General features: G+C 41.8%; 1 protein-coding gene across 2 annotated transcripts in view; it reads left to right on the top strand.

The window, feature by feature from the left end:
- uxs1 (UDP-glucuronate decarboxylase 1) overlaps positions 1 to 20,208 on the top strand; it is a 75,471-nt gene that overhangs the window by 35,208 nt on the left and 20,055 nt on the right. For both annotated transcript variants that reach the window (XM_043691759.2, XM_043691758.2), the window contains exons 6-10: positions 4,424 to 4,604; positions 7,307 to 7,411; positions 9,169 to 9,228; positions 12,970 to 13,091; positions 17,815 to 17,934. In XM_043691759.2, coding sequence (XP_043547694.2) covers positions 4,424 to 4,604; positions 7,307 to 7,411; positions 9,169 to 9,228; positions 12,970 to 13,091; positions 17,815 to 17,934 — 588 coding nt within the window. The remainder of the gene's footprint in view (positions 1 to 4,423; positions 4,605 to 7,306; positions 7,412 to 9,168; positions 9,229 to 12,969; positions 13,092 to 17,814; positions 17,935 to 20,208) is intronic.

Raw genomic sequence — 20,208 nt, 5'->3', positions numbered from 1 at the left:
AAACTCCATTTTAGATGGTAGTGGTGAGTGGTTTGGAAGATGTCGGACAGACACCAGAGAGTCATGTCATATGCTGCAGGATTCTGACCTGCTGTTGTAGTCACAGTATTTATATGATTAGTTCAGTTTCTGGTCAGTGGTAGCTCCCAGGATGATGTTAGTGGCAGATTCAGCAATGGTAATTCCAATGAATGTCGAGGAACATTGATTAGATTCTCTTCTGTTTTAGGTGGTCATTATCTGGCAATTGTGTGCTGTTGAAGCATTTGCACACTGTTTTATTTCACTAATTAGACGTTAGATTAGAAATATCACAACTGCTGTCTGTAAGATATATGAAATATGTTAAGATGTTTAACATAATACTTGCAACTCATCAGTAGTAGATTACTGACCTGGACTAAAGGAATAAAATCTTAAAACTCTCCAACAATTACCTATCTACAACTATGATAACTTTGAGCACTCACCAGCTGGTAAATACTGAAAAAGGTTGAACATCCCCCTCCACGCTGCAGTCCCACTTGTATGAAATTCCCAAGTGAGCACTTATTCCTCATGTAGCCTAGCGCTGGGATTACATTAAACAACAATCTGTAACCGTACACAGTTTATCCCATGATGATCAGCAGAGTGATGCCTTTGTTATGGGGAAAATCACCAACCTCTGAGTCAGAGTCGGGGTTCAAGGACAGAGTTTATTGTACAAGGAAATACCGGAGCTCTTGGGAGAGAGAGAGAGACACCAACAGCACAGTGGTCAGCTGCGAGTCTTCTCTCGACCGGGAGTACATGTCAAGATACTTTTATACATTTTTTAGTAATAGGTCAGTGATGAGGTTATTGTCTTTGTAACATGGTTTGTTTATGGTATACACTGCCGAATCATTAATAGTTTTGGTGCAGTTGTTGTCAGTTCCAGCACAGCCTTTGTTAATTTCAGCACAGTCATTGTCCGTTTCAGTGTCTGCGTGGAAGTCCATTGCTGCAGTAATGAGTGCTAATCGCTTGCCCTGAGAAGGGCAATAACTACAGCCCTGGCTACCATCACTCTGTATTGAGTCTGTATCAAGCTGTTAGCATTTCTATCAAAGGTGTTGACTGGACCCAGATGCTTCGGACAGTGTACACTACTCCTGTGTATTCTCTCCCCCACCCGCCTTAAACTAATTAACGAGGTTGTGAGTGCATTGTGCTGACATTCTGGGGTCCCTGGCAGGGTCTATATTTGCTCTGCTGTCTGTCTTCACATTGTGCTCCGGCAGCCACCTAATGTGTCAAGTGGCCAAATGATGGCTCAGTGGCCATCTTGTGTATCTGTATGCCTAGTGTCACCCTGCCCTGTGCCATCTCCCACTTCACTTTGATAGTTGTTACAAATGCTTCAGACACTTTGCTGTATAGGGTCATGGTCTTTGCATCTCACACGTTGAGGCTCTGAACCCTCCTTCCAGCCTGGGAGAAGTTCACATAGATGGTGCAGGAGTACTGGTTTTCTTTGCTTGACCAGTTCATGTGGTGTAGGAGCAGCAGTTTTGGAGCTTTGCCAATGGAAAGCAAGTTAATAACTTTGCTAATTTCCTTCGTGGTGGGTTTAATTTCAGCTATACCTTCACAAGCGGGCTCCACAGTAGCAACACTTCATTGGAAGTTATTTTCTCCCAAGAGCACATAAGATATAGTGGTCTGCCTGTTTTTCCAACTGTCTTTTTCAGTCAGTGAAAAACTTTCCATTTTTTGTTTAAATGGACCTATTGTCTTTACTGATGAATCTATTGCTTTCTTTTACCATATCAAACGTGACTGTAGGATTCTGTGTTGAAAGATGTCTGGATATTCTGGCAAAATTGTAACTGTACTGATTGTTACAGGATCTAGCATTTATAATATTATTTACAAAAATGTAAATAATAACATTTACACCAGACTTTATTTTGAGTATCTCTAAGAGCAGTCAGAATCCTTTTGCACGGAGCTTCCTTCTAATATGAGAGTGGATTGCTTGGGTTCAATGTCAGTTCCTTCTCAGCAATGTTTGCTTCAAACTAGAGGCTATTTATTTGTTCCTGCTTTTTTTTGTTTGGTATTGTAAATGCCTTGAGGTACACTGCAGTTACCATTTTACAACGTAGAGCCTTCTATCATTAAAAAGAATATTTTGATTTTGATGTTTTCTTACTTTCAGTCTAGATCTAGTCAGTTGAATTTGTCTGCATTCTATCCGCCTCTTAAGTATTACCTTCTGCTTATTATTTTAACTCTCTTTATCCCTAATCCCCCATGTTTATTATTCTAAGCCATTGATAATTATGCCACAGAGGTTAGCTAATATCAAGTTTGATGCTAATCTGTTTCTTTCCACTCAAATTGAAAATAGATAATAACATAGTCACTATTTTCCAAGATGTTTACATGTTAGAATTTTGTTACTGCTTTAAGCATTCTGCTTAGAATTTTTCAAATCCTTGGTACAGATTGACAAGCCACTCCCATATTCACAACATTTGTTGAGTGCTATGAGTAAATCGATTTTTACTTTGTACTTCTTCCTAACCGTTTACTATCTAAGCTAATGGCACTGTTACAATAATCGTGAGGAACATTGACACGCTGATGGACAGGGAAAATCAGGTTGGTAGCAGATCCCAAGTAAAGGAATTAATGGAATGTCTTTGGAGTAATTTGTGGTAGATCCTCTCAGGAGCAGACAATTCTGGAGTTGCATAATGAGGCAGACTTGATTAGGGAGCTCAAGGTGAAGGAACCCCTAGGTGCAGGGACCAACACATGATAGAATTCACCCTGCAGTTTGAGAGGGAGAAGCTTGAATCAGATGTAACAGCATCACAATTGAGTAAAGGCAGCTGCAAATTTGAGGGAGGACTTGGCCAGAGTTAATTGGAACAGAAGCCTAGCAGGGAAGATGATGGAGCAGCAATGACAGGAGTTTCTGGGGGTAAATTATTGATGGGCAGCATAAATTTATACCAAGGAAGAAGAAATATACTGAGGGAAGGACGAGGCAACCATAGCTAACGAGAAATCAGGAGCAGCATAAACGCAAAAGAAAAAAACATACATTGTGGTAAAGATTAGTGGGAAGCCAGTGGATTCGGAATCCAGCAGAGGATAACTTTCCAAAAAAGTCAATAAGATGATGAAATGAGGTTAAGCTAGCTATTAATATAAGCGATTACAAGAATTATTTAGATATATAATAGGTGAGAGAAGCAAGAGTCTAAGGTTGGACCACTGGCAAATGAGGCTGGCAAAGTAGTAATGGGGAACAAAGGAATGATGGGGGAACTGAATAGGTATTTTGCATCTGCCTTCATAATGCAAAATACCTGTAGCATTCCCAAATTTCAAGAGTGTCAGGTGGCAGAGATGAATGTATTGGTGAAGAGATGGTGCTTGGGAAGCTGAAAGATCTGTAGGTGGCTAAATCACTTGGAGCGATTGGACTATACCCTAAGGTTCTGAAGGAGGTAGCTGAGGTGATTATGGAAGCATTGCTGGTGATCTTTCAGGAATTACTGAAGTCAGAGGGTTGCAAATGACTTGAAAAAGGAGACAATCCAGGAAACTACAGACCAGTGAGTCTCACATCGGTGGTTGAGAAGCTATTGGATAAATCCTTAGGGATAGGATTTAGAAAAACATGGCCTAATTTGGGGCAATCAGCATGGCTTTGTGCAGGGCAGGTCATGTCTTACTAACTTGATTGAAGTTTTCAAGGACGTGACAAAGGTAATTGATGAGGGTAGAACAGTGGAGCTGTCTACATGGATTTTAGTAGGGCTTTCAACAAGGTCTCTCCTGGTAGGCTCATGCAGAAGATTTAAGATGCAAGGGATCCACAGTGACCTGTGTGCATGAATTCAGAATTAGCTTGCCCGTAGAAGACAGAAGGTAGTTGTGGAAGGGTGTTTTTCAGGCTGGAGGTCAATGGCTAGTGGTGTTCCACAGGGAATCCTGGATGAAAACCCAGATGGGTGGGTTAGTAACTTTGCAGATGATAGAAAAATCGGTGGAGTTGTGAATAATGTGAATGGTTGTCAAATGATACAACAGGATGGAGATCAGTTGCAGTTAGTTAGTTAGTTTTTGAGGAGTAAGGGGATCAGGGGTTACAGGGAGAAAGCAGGAGAATGGGATTAAGAAACAGACTTGACCAGCTGAATGGCCTAATTCTGCTCCTATGTCTAATGGTCTTCTCACTAGGGCCAACAGTTGCTCATGAACCCACCTAGAAATGAGCCTGTATTTTTATTGGTTTCCTTTCACTGTCTCTTCCTCTTTGAACATGCTGCATATATTTGTATCAATCTACCCTGTATCTTTTTATGTAATGGAGGCAGGGTATTGAGAGGCTAAATTGAATTGATGTGATTTGCACATTAGTTCTGTTTCCTGTTTGCAGATAACTGGAGGAGCTGGATTTGTAGGTTCTCACCTTGCTGATAAGCTTATGATGGATGGTCATGAAGTAACGGTCGTTGACAACTTTTTCACAGGCCGGAAAAGGAATGTGGAACATTGGATTGGACATGAAAACTTTGAATTAATCAATCATGATGTTGTCGAACCATTATATATTGAAGGTAAGTAATAGTTAACTTGTTATCTTTTCATATTTATGGGATTTGTACACAAAATGGCTGCCGAGATGATTGGATGTCAAGGCAGGTATTGGTCAGGACATTGGGGGGGGTAACTCTCTTACATGTCCTTAAAGTACTGACACGGGTTATTTTCTGCTAGTCTAAGAGGATAAAGAGGTCTCGGTTTGGTGTCTTAACTGAAAATCAGTGTGTCTGACACTATAGTATTCCTTTAATGTGTCTTGTTTGTAGGGGCCACATGTTTGTGCTTGAGGACTAGGATTTGAACTTGCAAATTTGTGACACTGTAAAATTAATACTAGCAGAACTCTGGCTTACTTACAGGAGACATTTTTGTTTACTTTATGTGGGTGGCATGGTGGCACAGTGGTTAGCACTGCTGCCTCACAGCGCCAGAGACCCAGGTTCAGTTCCCGCCTCGGGCAACTGTCTTTGTGGAGTTTGCACATTCTCCCCGTGTCTGCATGGGTTTCCTCCAGGTGCTCCGTATTCCTCCCACAGTCCCAAAAAAAATGTGCAGGTTAGGTGAATTGGCCATGCTAAATTGCCCGTCGTGTTAGGTGAAGGGGTAAATGTAGGGGAATGGGTCTGCGTGGGTTGCTCTTTGGAGGGTCGGTGTGGACTTGTTGGGCCGAAGGGCCTGTTTCCACACTGTAAGTAATCTAATCTAATAAAACACTTCATGAATTTGAGTGCCTCTATCTGCTTCACCTTCTGTGCAGCAAGAAAAACAACCAAAGTTTTCCAGTTTATTTGTGACTGAAGTCCTCTCAAGAGCCTTGACATCCTTCCCAAAGTGTAGTGCCTAGAAATAGCCATAATTTTAGCTGAACTTTGTGGTTTATAAAGGTTTAGCATAATTTCCTTGCTTTTTTTTTCCTCTTCCATATTATAAACTGGAGGATTATTAATTCCCTTTTGTCGCTTTCACAACATATCTTGAATCCATTGAAAACTTTGTATATCCTATGTCATAGAGATGTACAGCATGGAATCAGACCCTTCGGTCCAACCCGTCCATGCCAACCAGGTATCCCCAACGCAATCTAGTCCCACCTGTCAGCACCCAGCCCATATCCCTCCAAACCCTTCCTATTCATATACTCATCTAAATGCCTCTTAAATCTTGCAATTGTACCAGCCTCCACCACTTCCTTTGATAGCTCATTCCATACACGTATCATCCTCTGTGAAAATGTTGCCTCTTAGGTCTCTTTTATATCTATCCCCTCTCACCCTATACCTATGCCCTCTAGTTCTGGACTCCCCAACCCCAGGGAAAAGACTTTGCCTATTTATCCTATCCATGCCCCTCATAATTTTGTAAACCTCTATAAGGTCACCCCTCAGCCTCTGACGCTCCAGGGAAAACAACCCCAGCCTGTTCAGCCTCTCCCTGTAGCTAAGATCCTTTAACCCTGGCAACATCCTTGTAAATCTTTCCTGAACCTTTTCAAGTTTCACAACATCTTTCCGATAGGAAGGAGATCAGAACTGCATGCAATATTCCAACAGTGGCCTAACCAATGTCCTGTACAGCCGCAACATGACCTCCCAACTCCTGTACTTAATACTGACCAATAAAAGAAAGCATACCAAACGCCGCCTTCACTATCCTATCTACCTGCGACTCCACTTTCAACGAGCTATGAAGCTGCAATCCAAGGTCTCTTTGTTCAGCAATACTCCCTAGGACCTTACCATTAAGTGTATAAGTCCTGCTAGGATTTGCTTTCCCAAAATGCAGCACCTCGCATTTATCTGAATTAAGCTCCATTGGCCAACCTGGTCCAATAAGACTTGAAAGAATAGTCATGTCCCATTCAAAGCGTTAATATTGTTTCTCTTTCCACTGATGCTTCCAGCTCTATTAGATTTCTTCAGCATTTTCTCTTTCCATATTAGTGATTGTTATTTCTGGTAAATGAATGAATGAAGTTGTTCCTAGCCTCCTGCACCCATTCCCACCAGCAGAGCTGGTCATTCTTATGACAAGACTTTAACTTGATACACTCATCTCCCTGCTCCACTGGTTTGTATTATATGAAGAGAAGGAAATCTTCACGTGCCCGAGTTATCATTCCTCACTCAAGGTTCCATCAAAGGAAAGTTTTCTTATTGTCCGTTTGCTAGGATATTTGCTAGTACAGTATTAGTTTTTCTGATGGTATAGTTGTCGTCATAGCCCCAAAATAATTGGGGTAAAGTGCTTTGTGATGGAGGAGCTAAGTACATAAAGTATTTATTTCTGTAAAACCACCTACAAGGCAGTTAGGTAGAATAATCTTTATGGTATTACCAAGTATTTGTGACCCTAAATTATCAAATAAATCAAGAGAACTCTAAAATGTGGTGTTGATTCTTGAAAGCTTTAGATTTTTACACCACATTGAATGTATTTGGTTAAATGAGAATGTTACAATAAGCTTCCTGTGTATTTAAGAAATGGTTAATTTCATTTATAAAGCATTATTTGATATCTTCAGCTTTTGTGCTATCGTGTTTGCCCTTGATTTTCAGTTGGTAAATTAACCAAGCAGTTCAGAGATTGGGGTTATGATTACAGAAATATCACAATCAAATGCAACAAGAGAGTAGATTATTTATAATTATCTGTAGCATTAGCAATCACTTAAGAGTTTGATATGTAATAAATCATTTTGTGTTTTGTTTGAAAACAGTGGATCAGATTTATCACCTGGCGTCACCAGCATCTCCTCCAAATTATATGTATAACCCAATCAAGACGCTGAAGACAAATACTATTGGGACATTAAACATGTTAGGTATGGCATTTGGTTTTTTCCATTATTTTTATTGTTCAAGTATTCCTGCTCATGTCCCTGTCTTTAGGCCACAGAGTTGTTGGCTGCAAAAACTCCCAGGCCTACCAGCGTGAGGCTGCCTCCACTTATCTGGCCTCTACAAGGAGCTGGGTCGTGTAATCTCACCAGTGGACCCTCTAAATTGTCCCCAGTTGGGTGCTGAAGCATGTAGTTGGCTACATACTTCAATATCCATTTGTCTTTTGCTACTGAGTCATAGAAATTAGGTGCAGGAGTAGGCAATTCAGCCATTTGAGCTTGTTTTTGCCACTCAATCTTGGCTGATCATCCAACTCTGTACTCTATTACTGCTTTCTACCCGTACTATTTGATTCCTTTAGTCTAAGAATGATATTGAACTCCTTGAAAACATCCAGTGTTTTGGCCTTAACCACTTTCTGGGGCAAAGCTCACCACTCTGAGTGAAAAAAAATTCTCTTTATCTCAGTCCTAAATGATTTACTCTGTAGTTTTTACTTTAAATCAACCTGTTCAGAAATGTTATGACACTCCTCTGGAGCAGGTGGGTCTTGAACCTAAGTTTCTGGCTCAGGGCAGAGATAGTACCACTGCACTACGAGCCATCCTTATACTGTGATACCTTGTTCTGAACTCTCTGGTCATCAGTAACATCCCCCCCCCCTCCCCCCGCCATCCCTGTCTAATCCTATTAGACAATACTAGTTTGTGGAGTCCTAACCATCTAGTTTCTCTTCATGTATCAGTCCTGCCTTTCCAGGAATCAGTCTGGTAAGCTGTTGTATCACTCCCACCATAGCCAGAACATCCTCCCTCAGATAAGGAGACCAAAACTGCACACAGTACTCCAGATGCAGTCTCACCAAGACTGCGAGCAATTGCAATGAACAGGGGCGGCATGGTGGCATAGTGGTTAGCACTGGTGCCTTACAGCACCAGGGACCTGGGTTCAATTCCAGCCTTGGGCAACTGTCTGTGTGGAGTTTGCACATTCTCCCCATGGCTCCGGTTTCCTCTCACAGTCCAAAGATGTGAATTGGCCATGCTAAATTGTCCATAGTGTTAGGTGCATTAATCGGAGGGAAATGGGTCTGTGTTACTTTTTGGAGGGTATGTGTTGACTTGTTGGGCCGAAGGGCCTGTTTCCACACTGTGTAGGGAATCTAATCTAATCTAATCCCTTCTCCCATACTCTAATCCTCTTGCTATGAAGGCCAACATATCACTTACTGCCTCCAGTGCCTGCTGCACCTGCATGCTTACTTTCAGCGACAGTATACAAGGAGACCTAGGTCTCATTGCACCTCCCCTTTCCAAATCCAGCTCCATTCAGATAATCTGCTTCCAAAGTAGATAACCTCTCCTTTATTTACATTATACTTCACCTGTCAGGCATTTGCCCACTCACTCAACTTGTCCAAATCTGAGCATTATACACTCTGGCAGGAAGAAGATCTGAGCAACCCAGGGCTGCCTGAAGACTGCAAGACACAAATCTTTGACAGCATGTCTTTATTTCCAACAACTTAACTTCTGTACTACTAAGTGACTGTTTAGAAATGGATCGTTTAGCCCATAATGTCCTTGGCAACTCCTTGATATACCTATCCAATTGACAATGTTATGTCACTCCTTCTGAATGGACTTACAAATTTACATTTAAAATGAAACTTGTATGAAAGATCATAATATCTCACCGTATATATGTAAAATCAAGAATTATTTTCTTTTTATTTCAGGATTAGCAAAACGTGTTGGGGCACGTCTCCTATTAGCCTCAACTTCTGAGGTTTATGGAGGTAAGGTGCAAGCTTATATTTGCTCTTTTACTACCTGCCTTCATTAAAAGGTATAGATTGCTATGGTTATGTAAAATGTGTAGCTTTTCTTCACCAAGTAATGTTGTCCTCACTGAATGAATCATGGGTGATGTTCAGTATTATCGGAATACCACAAGAGAAAAGTTCAATTATTTTGAGTTTGTACACTAATCCTAAAGAAATCAAGATACCTGTACCCTTGTCAGTGCCTCTCAGTTCCTTCATTTTACCTTGCTTTGTGCATTATAATTATTGATCAGTGGAAATCTGTTAATGGAGATTTCCTTTGTAACATCTACCTTTTCCTAACCTGAATTAAGATAGATAATTGATTGGAGCGTTCCAATTTAGGATATGTTGAAATTAACATGTCCATCTCCTCTACATTCACCTTTAATGCTGTTGGCATCAGCCTCCTTACGAATCAGTTTTGTGAGACATACTTTTGTCTAAAACAGTGCTATGATTTTGGTCTTCTGATCTTAGGTTTATTATTTTTGTCAAAAATATTATGAATGCTCAAATATATCCTGCAGAACCTTTAGAAATTCTAGGACTACTGTAGTCATTTGAGATTACGTCAAAAAATTAGATTAAGAAGGCAAAGGAAACTGAAAAGAAAATTGTCAAAAGAACTATTTTACATACAAGATCATTTCCCATTATTGCATGTTAAAGTTCAGAATGAGTAAATGTCACAGGTAGACTATCTCTTTGATGGGTCTTGTACCTACTAATAATCAGAATTGTGGATATTGTTTCCCCAGTAGACACTGCTGCTGTCACTGACATCTCTTAATTCTGATTCAACCTCATTCATGTAATTTCATCTTTTTAGGCAAGTTGTTGATTTCCTTGTTTTTAGTCTTTTGTCGCCTTTCATTGGTTCTTTTTTTTTTCTATTTAAATTTTCTAGCGTTTACTTAACCCTTTGTTTTGTCACCATCCTTGCTGTTATGTGGAGTATAGTTCTTGCAGTCATGATGGGCATTCCCTTCAGAATTTCTGTTCTCATATGGGGACTACATGAGAAGGTGGTGTTGTAAAACAATATGCAGATGGAGTTGTCATGGCGTAACTGAGGTTGTCCCTCTCCTCTGTCGAGGATGCATTCGCAAATGTTTTTTATCTTCTGCAGTCCAACAAACTTCAGTTGATCTGGCACTACTTTTTCAATGGCTGTGAAAATAAATGTTGCCTTGAACTTCTATGTAACCGATTTGTCTGAGTAGTCAAGCTATGCATTGTTGCAAAAATCTGAAGCTTTGTTTGCTAGGTTAAATGATTTCACTTTTTCAAATGCTTTCTGTCAATACATTACGCATTTATCAGGATGTTTAAATTTTCAAGTGAGCAGGAAATCATTGTTGGATGTGTGAAGTCTTGCAGTCATCTTTCATTCACAGAGCAATCAACTTATAATTCATATGTGATGGTAGATGCCAGCTGTCTGAGAATTTTTCAAGTATTTATTTTTTGCCACTCCATGTTGCCAAAAAAATCAAGGTATCTTTTAGACCTATGATGTCTACCTGTGAAATAACTTGGCTGCCAAGAAAAAAACAAATTGGCTATAATTTGCATCAAATTGAGCCATGTGCCTCAAGGATTACAATGGGTCTAATTAATGGCTAATTGAAATAAAGATTCTGGTACTTGAGCAAAACTGAGCTTGACCTGTTGTACAACCCCTCCCAAAATTTTTCCAAATGCTTAATATTACACAGCTTTACCAATATCCCATCCGATGAAGGAAAGCATGCCAAGTGCACTCTTGACCACTCCATTGACATGCGTTGCCACCTTCAGGGAACAATGTACCTGAATATCCAGATCTCTCTCTACTCAATTTTCCGTTTAATGTGTAGTTCACTCTTAATTGGATTTTCCAAACACATCACCTTGCATTTACCTGGAATGAAGTCCATCTGCCATTTCTGTGCCCAACTCTCCAATCTATCTATATTCTGCTTCATTCTCTGACAGTCCGCTTCACTATCTGCTGCTCCACCAATCTTAGTGTCATTCGCAAACGTGCTAATTAGGCCACCTATACCTTCCTCCAAGACTGTACAGGACATTGGTTAGGCCACTGTTGGAATATTGCATGCAATTCTGGTCTACTTCCTAACGGGAAGGTGTTGTGAAACTTGAAAGGGTTCAGAAAAGATTTACAAGGATGTTGCCAGGATTGGAGGATCTGAGTTATAGGGAGAGGCTGAACAGGGTGGGGTGTTGGAGGTTGAGGGGTGACCTTATAGAGATTTACAAAATTGAGGGGCATGGATAGGATAAGTATACCAAGTTTTTTTTTCCCTGGGGTCAGGAAGTCCAGAACTAGAGGGCATAGGTTTACGGTGAGAGGGGAAAAATATAAAAGAGACGTAAAGGGCAATGTTTTCAGAGGATGGTACTGTGTGGAATGAGTTGCCAGAGGAAGTGGTGGAGGCTGGTGCAATTGCAACATTTAAATGGCATTTGGATGGGTATATGAACAGAAAGGGTTTGGAGGGATATGGGCCAGGTGCTGGCAGGCGGGACTAGATTGGTTGGAGATATCTGGTCGGCATGGATGGGTTGGACCGAAGGGTCTGTTTCAATGCTGTACATCTCGATGACTCAGTAGAGTCACCATGCAAATGGCAGGAGAAAGGTTGTTTCTGAACAGAGCAGTAAAAATGAATCATACTCATTCCAGATTAAGTGATTCAGCAAGGAATATATTCACTGCTATTTATTATTTGGCCTCCTCTGCAATCCATTCGTCAGACGTCTGCCCAAATAAAAAGTGAACTCTGGCAGCATAGTGGAAATGATACAGATTTGCCCTAAATTAGGTTCCTCCCTGATGCTTGACTTTAATGGCTATAAGTCGGGGGGTGTATCCTTCTTTCTATACTAGACATCCTTTAGATGCTAATCCTAACCAAATAAGGTAATGGCAAGATTACTGATGGATATCACTGATGTTCTGGGCAGAGATACTTTTTAATTTCTACTGAATCAAAGATGGCTATGCAGCACCTGGCATTATCTTTGTTCTAACTATGGCTAATGATTGGCTTTTGTCATTCCGGTCAGTATTTTGCTCATTTTAATTTCTTTCCTTGCTTCTTCTAATCTTCCATTCTCAAAGTTTAAACCGAATTCTTCTTTGTTATTCTATTTCTGCTGATGTCCCCTGCATGTAGTTTGAATGAAATTGGATTGTGAGGTCGTGTTCGGGATATTGCAGATTCATTTAGAATACAATATAAAGGGAAATTTAGTGATTACCAGAGAAAATAATGCTAGCATTCTTGTAACAAATGTCTTTCCACTATGTGATTTGATGTGACAGTATAGTCTGTTAAGTTAATGAACCACAAAGTGCCCGTGTGTGAAAGGAGCAGGATAAATATAATAAATGCAATGCTTTGTGCATGACCATGCTGACTGATTTTGCATTCTGGTTGAATTATATCAAGTTAATTTATTTGAGTGTTGTGAATAGCTTCATTACTTGGGTACATGCCTGTGCTGTAAGTCAGATGTAAAGTTACCATTGTCCCTATTGCCAAACAGGATAGCATCTTGCACTTTCTTGATACTGTTAGTATCATTCACAAGACCTTGGACCGAGTGGATAGCTGCTTGCTAAACAGAGGTTTCAACAGTTATAGGGTTTTATAGTTATTTATTGTACTATTTTTAATTGTTACTTTTTAAATATTGCTAAAGATCCAGAGGTTCACCCACAACGTGAAGATTACTGGGGCCATGTTAATCCTATTGGTCCGAGAGCCTGCTACGATGAGGGTAAAAGAGTAGCTGAAACTATGTGTTATGCCTACATGAAGCAGGTTAGTCATACTTCAACTGTACATTTAGCTAACAAACTGGGTTAAAACATATTCTTCAAAATTTTCACCTCTGGACAGTATGTTTTAACAACAATAATATTTTAAATAAATAAGCATGCATCGTTTTGAGAACTTGAGCATCATTCTTTCATATAATGCAAGAATTTAGCCTTACTTAATATAAACATGTGCCAGGTATTCATTCTTTGACTTCTCTACACTATGTAGAAAGCTGTGTTATTTTAACTGTAACACTTTTAATTGCATTTTTACAGAAGTTTAAGTATAAATGACTAAACATTAATCATGGAAAGCATCTACAAACATTTTTGTAATTTGTTGTGTAATGCTGTACAATACAGCTTTTGAAAAGTATTCTTGAAGATAGGTTCACCTTCACTTTAGAACTTTATAAAAATGTCACTATTAAAAAGAAGCAGGCAAAATCGCTCCCTTTCTTGCTGTGCTCATTGAGAAATCTCCCAGATGGTTATAATACTACTATCTGTTACAGGCATGTATTCATGAACAACATACTTGTAGGATTCCAACAGTAGTTCATGATACAAGATTAGCCTTATTGACAGCTTTATAAGGAGAAAGTGAGGTCTGCAGATGCTGGAGATCAAAGTTGAAACTTTATTGCTGGAACAGCACAGCAGGTCAGGCAGCATCCAGGGAACAGGAGATTCGACGTTTCGGGCACAGGCCCTTCTTCAGGAATGAGCAGAGAGTGTTCAGCAGGAGAAGATAAAAGGTAGGGAGGAGGGACTTGGAGGAGGGGTGTTGGAAATGTGATAGGTGGAAAGAGGTCAAGGTGAGGGTGATAGGTCGGAGTAGGATGGAGGCGGAGAGGTCAAGAAGAAGACTGCAGGTCAGGAAGGCGGTGCCGGGCTGGAGGGATTCGGCTGAGACAAGGTGGGGGGAGGGGGGATGAAGAAACTGGTGAAGTCCAAGTTCATCCCCTGTGGTTGGAGGGTTCCCAGTCGGAAGATAAGACGCTCCTCCTCCGACCGTCGCGTTGTTGTGGTTTGGCGGTGGATGAGTCCAATGACCTGCATATCCGCGGTGGAGTGGGAGGGGGAGTTGAAATGCTGTGCTACAGGGTGGTTGGGTTGGTTCGTCCGGGTGGCCCAGAGGTGCTCTCTGAATCGCTCCGCAAGTAGGCGGCCTGTCTCCCCAATATAGAAGAGGCCACACCGGCTGCAGCGGATGCAGTAGATGATGTGGGTGGAGGTGCAGGATGGGAGGAGGTGTAGTCCAGGTAGCTGTGGGAGTCGGTTGGTTTGTAGCAGATGTCCGTGTTGATTCGGTCGCCTGAGATAGAAACAGAAAGGTCTAGGAAGGGGAGGGAGGAGTCCGAGACTGTCCAGGTGAATTTGAGGTCGGGGTGGAAGGTGTTAGTGTAGTGGATGAACTGTTCAACCTCCTCGTGGGAGCACGAGGTAGCGCCGATACAGTCATCAATGTAGCGAAGGAAAAGATGGGGAGTGGAGCCAGTGTAGTTGCGGAAGATGGATTGTTCCACATACCCTACGAAGAGGCAGGCATAGCTGGGGCCCATGCGGGTGCCCATGGCTACTCCTTTTGTTTGGAGAAAGTGGGAGGATTGGAAAGAAAAGTTGTTCAGGGTGAGGACCAGTTCGATCAGTCGAAGGAGGGTGTCGGTGGAAGGGTACTGGGTGGTATGGCGGGAAAGGAAGAAGCGGAGTGCTTTGAGAAAAAATATAAAGGGAGCGGCAATGCATTGGCCGCCTCTTCGTAGGGTATGTGGAACAATCCATCTTCCGCAACTACACTGGCCCCACCCCCCATCTTTTCCTTTGCTACATTGATGACTGTATCGGCGCTACCTCGTGCTCCCACAAGGAGGTTGAACAGTTCATCCACTACACTAACACCTTCCACCCCGACCTCAAATTCACCTGACAGTCTCGGACTCCTCCCTCCCCTTCCTAGACCTTTCTGTTTCTATCTCAGGCGACCGAATCAACACGGACATCTGCTACAAACCAACCGACTCCCACAGCTACCTGGACTACACCTCCTCCCATCCTGCCCCCTGTAAAAACGCCATCCCATTCTCCCAATTCCTTCGTCTCCGCCGCATCTGCTCCCAGGAGGACCAGTTCAAAATACGTACAACACAGATGGCCTCCTCCTTCAAGGACCGCAATTTCCCCCCCGACGTGGTCGACGGTGCCCTCCACCGCATCTCCTCCACTTCCCGCTCCTCCGCCCTTGAGCCCCGCCCCTCCAACCGCCACCAGGACAGAACCCCACTGGTCCTCACCTACCACCCCACCAATCTCCATGTACAGCGCATCATCCGCCGTCACTTCCGCCACCTCCAAACAGACCCCAGCACCAAGGATATATTTCCCTCCCCTCCCCTATCAGCTTTCCGTAGAGACCACTCCCTCCGCGACTCCCTTGTCAGATCCACACCCCCCACCGACCCAACCTCCACTCCCGGCACATTCCCTTGCAACCGCAGGAGGTGCAACACTTGCGCCCACACCTCCCCCCTCACTTCTCTCCAAGGCCCCAAAGGAAACTTCCATATCCGCCACAGATTCACCTGCACCTCCACCCACATCATCTACTGCATCCGCTGCAGCCGGTGTGGCCTCCTCTATATTGGGGAGACAGGCCGCCTACTTGCGGAGCGATTCAGAGAGCACCTCTGGGCCACCCGGACGAACCAACCCAACCACCCTGTAGCACAGCATTTCAACTCCCCCTCCCACTCCACCGCGGATATGCAGGTCATTGGACTCATCCACCGCCAAACCACAACAACGCGACGGTCGGAGGAGGAGCGTCTTATCTTCCGACTGGGAACCCTCCAACCACAGGGGATGAACTTGGACTTCACCAGTTTCTTCATCCCCCCTCCCCCCACCTTGTCTCAGCCGAATCCCTCCAGCCCGGCACCGCCTTCCTGACCTGCAGTCTTCTTCTTGACCTCTCCGCCTCCATCCTACTCCGACCTATCACCCTCACCTTGACCTCTTTCCACCTATCACATTTCCAACGCCCCTCCTCCAAGTCCCTCCTCCCTACCTTTTATCTTCTCCTGCTGAACACACTCTGCTCATTCCTGAAGAAGGGCCTGTGCCCGAAACGTCGAATCTCCTGTTCCCTGGATGCTGCCTGACCTGCTGTGCTGTTCCAGCAATAAAGTTTCAACTGACAGCTTTACAAGTAGGGCCTGAGCCATTTTCTCAATGTGGAAACTTGAGAGGGTACACTCAAATCCATCCTGTGCAGTATTGGCTACCCTGATCAGATCATTTTTAGCAGTATATTGTGCAACTCATGAAGGCGCTTAAAGCTGCCACTTCCAGTCTTTGTCTCTCTCTGATTACCCTGGAAAAGTAAGGCATCTCAACACTATTAGCAACAGATCAAGCAAACTGTTTGATACTGCTGTTGTGCAGTAGAAGCACAAACAGTGCTTGCCATGAACAGGATGCAAACAGGAAGACAGCTAACAATCCGCATATATGAACATCAACTAGCCACGAAACGACACGACCAGCTATCCTTAGTAGCCACACACGCAGACAACAAGCAACATGAATTCGACTGGGACAACACTACTATCATAGGGCAAGCCAGACAGAGAACAGCCAGGGAATTCCTAGAGGCATGGCATTCATCCACAAACACATCGACCTGGACCCAATATACCAACCACTACAGCAGACAGCTGAAACTGACAACCGGAAGCGGCAGGGACAGACCACTATAAACACCGGAGGAAACATTAAAGAAGCGCTTCGCAGGAGGCTCCCAAGCACTGATGATGTCGCCTAGCCAGGGGACGAAACGTTTGCAACAAAAACTTCCATCTTGGCGAACAGAACCACATCAACTTGCTATAATGGAACTACCACTCACCAGTTCATTTGTCATGGCAATGCCTTGACTAATCAAAATAAACTTGGCTGTTAACGATTTGTCGTCATTTAACTAGTGTATTCTCTATGGCAGTATCTATACTCAGAGTATGCTTGTCAACCAATCATCTCACGCTTCTCATACATATAAGATATTTCCTTTTAATATTGTTCTTGCGAATCTTTCGATGATTGCAAGACAAAAAACTTAGACAAAATTCTTTATTCAGTAATATAAAGTTTTTTTTTATGCTTGATGTGAATGAGCTGCTATGAAGTTTTAAGCATTGAAGTCTTGCTCCTTGTCTACTAGAGAGAACTCATTGCCTTTTTCTGTATAAAAGCCATCTTTTGGTCAAACAGAATTGTCAAACTCTCTTGCTTCAGAAATCATGAATATGATTACTGATTGTGCAGTAAATTTGAATAATTTTACTAATATTCCGATTGGTAGTTTGTCCTTGCTATTAACATTGGTCTTTGAAGATTGGAGTATTAATCTTCAGAATACTTCAGATTAATTGTCTAATTATTTCACACTAACTATAGTCTTTCTAGTTATTGTTGTACAGTGTCCTTCAGCTCCTTCATGACTTTTACAGATATGTCCTCTGGCAATTCATGCTATTTTGTATGTTATTTCTGCAATTAGCAGCTGTGTTAGTTGGGGTCCAACTTATGAAATCATTGCTAAATTAGTTGATAGCTGACGTGGATTTAATGAATTTTGCTCAATCCATACATTATACTTTTAAAATCAATGTATTATTCAGGACATAAGAGCAAAGGACATAATCTTCTATGTCTGTTTACTACAGGAAGGAGTAGAAGTTCGAGTTGCAAGAATATTCAATACATTTGGTCCTCGAATGCATATGAATGATGGCAGAGTAGTGAGTAACTTTATTCTGCAGGCTCTCCAGGGAGAAAGCCTAACAGTGAGTACAAGTTGTCAATATTTTTTATCCTGCACATTTAAAAGTATTTTAAAAATGCATTGAACTTTGCACTTGCACTTTAGAGTGTTATCTGAATGACTTATTATAGTTCTTTTCCAGGTATCTGTTATTTTCCATAGTATAAAGATGTATAAAAGGTATTAGGTTTCCTCTTGATTTTTTGAGTTCAGATTAGATCTGAACTTTTTTTTTTGCTTGATGGTTAGTAACTTGGTTTAACATTCCTGTCAAAATTAAATTACTGACCACTCCTAACAATATGAGCAGTTTATTGATGCTGTGTAATTAAGAGGAATAGACATGCATGATTAATGTTTGAGCATTAGTAATAAATCCTTTTGGGGAAATCAGAACCTTTCAGGATATAATTCTAACAGGTCTCTTGCAAGATTTAGAGTACTTAGAATGATCTACTGAAAACTTTCATTTTACTTAAATGAGTACTATTTGGCCAATCCTTTGAACAAAGGAATCCTAGAATTTATTTTCCAATTTAAAAAGTCCCTTCAGAACAAAAAGCCATTTTGCTGCACTGCCACAATAACATGTTGAATAATCCAGTTTGCTGAAAGTTCTGCCCACTCAAAAATAAACACACCTTTCTCCCACTTGCTGTTTAGGTGGCCACCTCTTTTTCAGCCCTCTGTCACCTGCACCTTCCAGACAAGGGAAGTTAAATTTGATACTGTGGGCATAGGTGCCAACTCACGTGCAGCACTGGGGGAGCAGGACTGAGGCACCATCAGACCTGGCGGGTAAGTGTCATTGGCAACTTTCCCCACTCCCTCTCTTTTCTCTGATTTCCCAACATGGTGCTGATGTCAATTTCACAGCACTGATGGCCCAGGATACTGGGCTAGATCAAGACAAAAACTGTGCACATGGTTAGCTTCAACCCAATTCTGTTTTCTATGTAAAGCAAACTCATCCCCACAGCTGAGGCCAAGTCTCAGTCAGCTGTGGAATAATGCTGAGGCAAGAGCATAATAGGCTACAATCAATAGTGAGAGACCTGCTAATAATTGCTCAGATTACATATGCCTTCAACATTTCAGTAGCTATTGTGGGAATGCCAATGGAGAAAGTAATGCTTCTGTTTGCTAGTCTTCTGTTAATATGATAATTCAATTAGACAGATATTGGGGGAAAAAATTACTGTTAAATTGCTCTGACATGTTTTAACCAAATTATTGTGATGTAGTTTTTGTTCAAAATTATCATTGGATTCTCAGAACATGAGTGTCATTGGGAAAACTCCTTAAGTAGGCATTTATTTTTAAGTACTCTTGGGATAGAAGCAACTCATTCCATCCATGTGTTCCTGAACTTTGCACAAACTACTTAAACTTCTGAAGCATTAGGTGAGGAGTGCCAGAACATTGACTAGTAAATCTTTATTCCAAGGCAAACGTATCCTCTCTCAGATACAGAACCTCAATTGCACTCTAGGGGTAGTTTCAATAAAGCTCTCTACAACTGCAGTAAGTTTTCTTCACTGTTTCACTAAAGGACAATGTACCAATGTACATTCCCAATTGCTTGCTGTATCTACATGTTAACCTCCTATCCTTAAGTACAAGGACATCCAAATAAATCTGAACACCATCATTTAATACTTTGTCACTATTTGGTACTGGATAATTATTTGGCTCTAGTCAGAGCTAAAGAACACACAAACTTGTCACTTACTGCAGCCCAGCAGGGTGGTTTTATTCTGTAGATGTGCACTCTGTTAAAGCAGGAAGCAACTCTGAAGAAGCCCACAAACCAGCGCAACTCATTAGTGGTCACGTGACAATCTCTTAAAGGGGCTCTATCCCAATGAAATATAATATGCCACACTTTAAACCAGTAGAAGAAAAATATTTTAAACAGTTTAAAAACCTCACATTTCCCTGATTTGTACTGTAGCAGCTACTTTTCCATCAACTCACTTAATCTATTTGCTGATTCTCTGCCATTAAAGTTGTGCAGTTTTGCTAAATGTGTTATTCGGACTAGAAATCTCGTTGTGTTGTAAGTATCATTATGATACTGTTTACAATAGTACATCACTGTATCTCATCCAATTGCCATCATTTTGGTACAACCTCTCCCCTCTTGGTGCCATATCACTGCTGGAGATCAGCAGAAGGGACCCCTGCAGCTACCAGGCCAAAGACCATCTGCTGGAGCCATGACCCATGTGACAGTATTTACCCCCATTGCCCACAGAACCTACTTGGATCAGAGGGAGCTGGAAATGTGTTGCTG

This window comes from Chiloscyllium plagiosum, unplaced genomic scaffold (assembly GCF_037043375.1).
Source record: "Chiloscyllium plagiosum isolate Xiang-an unplaced genomic scaffold, Cpla_swu_hap1 HiC_scaffold_6, whole genome shotgun sequence".
Taxonomy (NCBI): domain Eukaryota; kingdom Metazoa; phylum Chordata; class Chondrichthyes; order Orectolobiformes; family Hemiscylliidae; genus Chiloscyllium; species Chiloscyllium plagiosum.
This window is presented reverse-complemented; position numbering and strand designations above follow the sequence as displayed.